Genomic DNA, 2,500 nt, shown 5'->3' with positions numbered 1-2,500 from the left:
GGATGGCGAATTCATGTAAAGAGAAGGCGGGGAGGGAAATGGGAAGTGTGTGCGTGTGTGTGTATATATATATATATATATATATATATATATATATATATATATATATATATATATATACACACACACACATATATATATATATATATATAGAGAGAGAGAGAGAGAGAGAGAGAGAAAGAGAGAGAGAGAGAGAGAGAGAGAGAGAGAGAGAGAGAGAGAGAGAGAGAGAGAGAGAGAGAGAGAGAGAGAGAGAGAGAGAGAGAGAAAGAAAGAGAGAGAGAGGGAGTACATGAATAGACAAGGGAAGTTAGACCAAATTGCTATTTCATCTTGAATGAGTAGCGATATTCAATAGGAGTTGATCTCTAAATAGATTTTTTCCCTCTAATATTTGTGAAATCAGACCGTTAAGCCGTAAAATGAGAAGCGATAAAATTGTATATGTAAGCTCTGATGTTGTTACTTTTAGATTAGATTAGCCAGTTTAATAGACGATGGCGCGTAGCTGTTCGGGACTGTGGAAAATAAGCGAGACAGTAGTGTTGAAATTGATAAGAACGATTTCACACACACGCACATAATAGATACGTGTGATGTTAAGTAAATCCTTGATTAATTTGCGTTATTGTGAAACCAGCTTTGTGATTAACTTGGTAAATCAGGAATCATAATGAATGACATTTTTGTAGTTATCAACTTTACATGGACTGGCCTTCACCAAGTTTTGGAATGGGATGGCAGTATGGGACAGTTCTTCATGTTTCGTAGCACATACTACATCTTTATTTAATTTCAGTTTCCCATGGATCTCTTTCTTTAAAAAAATGTTCTACTTAACAATCGAGTCTGACTTTCAAAATTAGAAACTTGATTTCCCAATTTCATCTCACTTGCAAGGTATGTAACTGACTGTGCCGTTAAATGAAGCCTCCATGAGATTAATTAAACATTTTACACAAGTCTTTTCATATTATTTAGCTCACAGACCCTCAGTTTTACTTTTATGACCGCCTACAATACAGCGACAAGGAGTTCGGAACCATTGTACGGGACATCTGTCTGGAATAGCAATGTTGTTTTAGCAACGTAGTCTGCATATTTTTAGCTTCCTTATGGGGGATCCAGTTATCCGTGAGTCAGATCGTGGAAATTAGAGGTTGTCCCATGAAAAACAGCTGGTACTTGGTCCGAATTGGAATGTTTCTGAATGCCAGTTTAGTCGTTTGGACTTTTCAGTTGAAACACTGAAGGGAAAATACACAAACATGTCCTAGGGCTTCGTGAATAATAAAACTTGTAACATAGGGGAACGTACTTATCTCCAAATTGGGAAATTTGTTAACTGTAGTTCAATTGCGTTAACGTATATTTTTATGTAAAGGAATTATCACCAATCGCAGAAACAACATATAACAAAGATTGATAATGACGGGAATATGATAAAGAGTGCAATATTATTAGTAACTGGTATGAACACTGACACGGCGGTGGAGCTGAATGATCAGTTATTGCATACGATATATTATAATAGAGACAATCGGATGCAGATGGTCAGAAAAAAAAACAAACTACTGCAACACAATCTTATAATGGTATCTTTGCCGTGTTAGTTATTAATTTATTGTAAAGAATTTTAAAAGACCATTGCAGGAAAATGGGGGTAGTGTAAAACAGAAATGTGCGATATCTATTGTATTTACTTTTGTTGTATATGTTATGTTAACTTTAGACCTTCCACTGATAATGGGGAGTAGATATTTGTAGGTGCTACATGCAGTCTAGAGCAGGATGAGCAAGCAGAGGTTTCATGGGGATCCTTTGTCTGTTTTATTTATACTAAATCAATGACAGATACAATCATGTTTATATACATATTACATAGGTATGGTGACCATATTTAATTAGTGACGGTCGAACTCCACACTGCTGAGAGTTTAACAAAGATATTGAAAGTTAAGACCCCACAGTACGGTAAAGTTATCCGTTAGTGAAACACCAAAGAATTATCAACTGTCCACTTTAAAAAATGACATATGAGCATCAACAACAAAAAGGTAGGTCAAATGTATTGGAGTAAGAAAAAAGGGGGTATGTAGTAACATAAAAAATAGTAATAATATGAGATTGCTCCACCTATCAGCAGGGCTTTTGTCACATCATGCCAACTCCGTGCCAACTGCATGAATGTAATTAATGTCATTATATTTCTGGATACGCAAATCACACGAACCGAGTCACTTCTATTGGCTCTAGCTTTTAACATATTGATACATTCATATATATTAGTAATCTCTAACGCGATGAAAACACTGTACAAATGTGGTTACGCTGGAGTTCAAATGGGGTCTAAAAAGGCATTTTAGTCACAAGCCCACAAAGTCCCTCATATCTACATTATGCCATGGCTGCGCAAAAACTCAACAGAAAAACGAGAAAGCCCATGTTTCGTGTGGTGGACGAAACTCCAGACCGCAGCTCCGCCCTTACAGAGGGAAGG

The 2,500-nt window shown here is 36.4% G+C and overlaps 1 protein-coding gene across 1 annotated transcript in view; it reads right to left on the bottom strand.

Moving 5' to 3' along the window:
* Positions 1–1,815: 1,815 nt before the first annotated feature.
* LOC125028243 (killer cell lectin-like receptor subfamily G member 1) overlaps positions 1,816–2,500 on the bottom strand; it is a 2,564-nt gene continuing 1,879 nt past the window's right edge. The window contains exon 6 of the mRNA XM_047617658.1: positions 1,816–2,500. This exon is cut by the window's right edge and continues 113 nt beyond it. Within this exon, the coding sequence (XP_047473614.1) occupies positions 2,398–2,500 (103 nt within the window). The 3' untranslated portion in view covers positions 1,816–2,397.

The sequence above is a fragment of the Penaeus chinensis genome, chromosome 8 (genome assembly GCF_019202785.1).
Source record: "Penaeus chinensis breed Huanghai No. 1 chromosome 8, ASM1920278v2, whole genome shotgun sequence".
NCBI lineage: Eukaryota > Metazoa > Arthropoda > Malacostraca > Decapoda > Penaeidae > Penaeus > Penaeus chinensis.
Note: the sequence above shows the minus strand (reverse complement) of the source record. Positions and strands in the feature narration are given on the sequence as shown.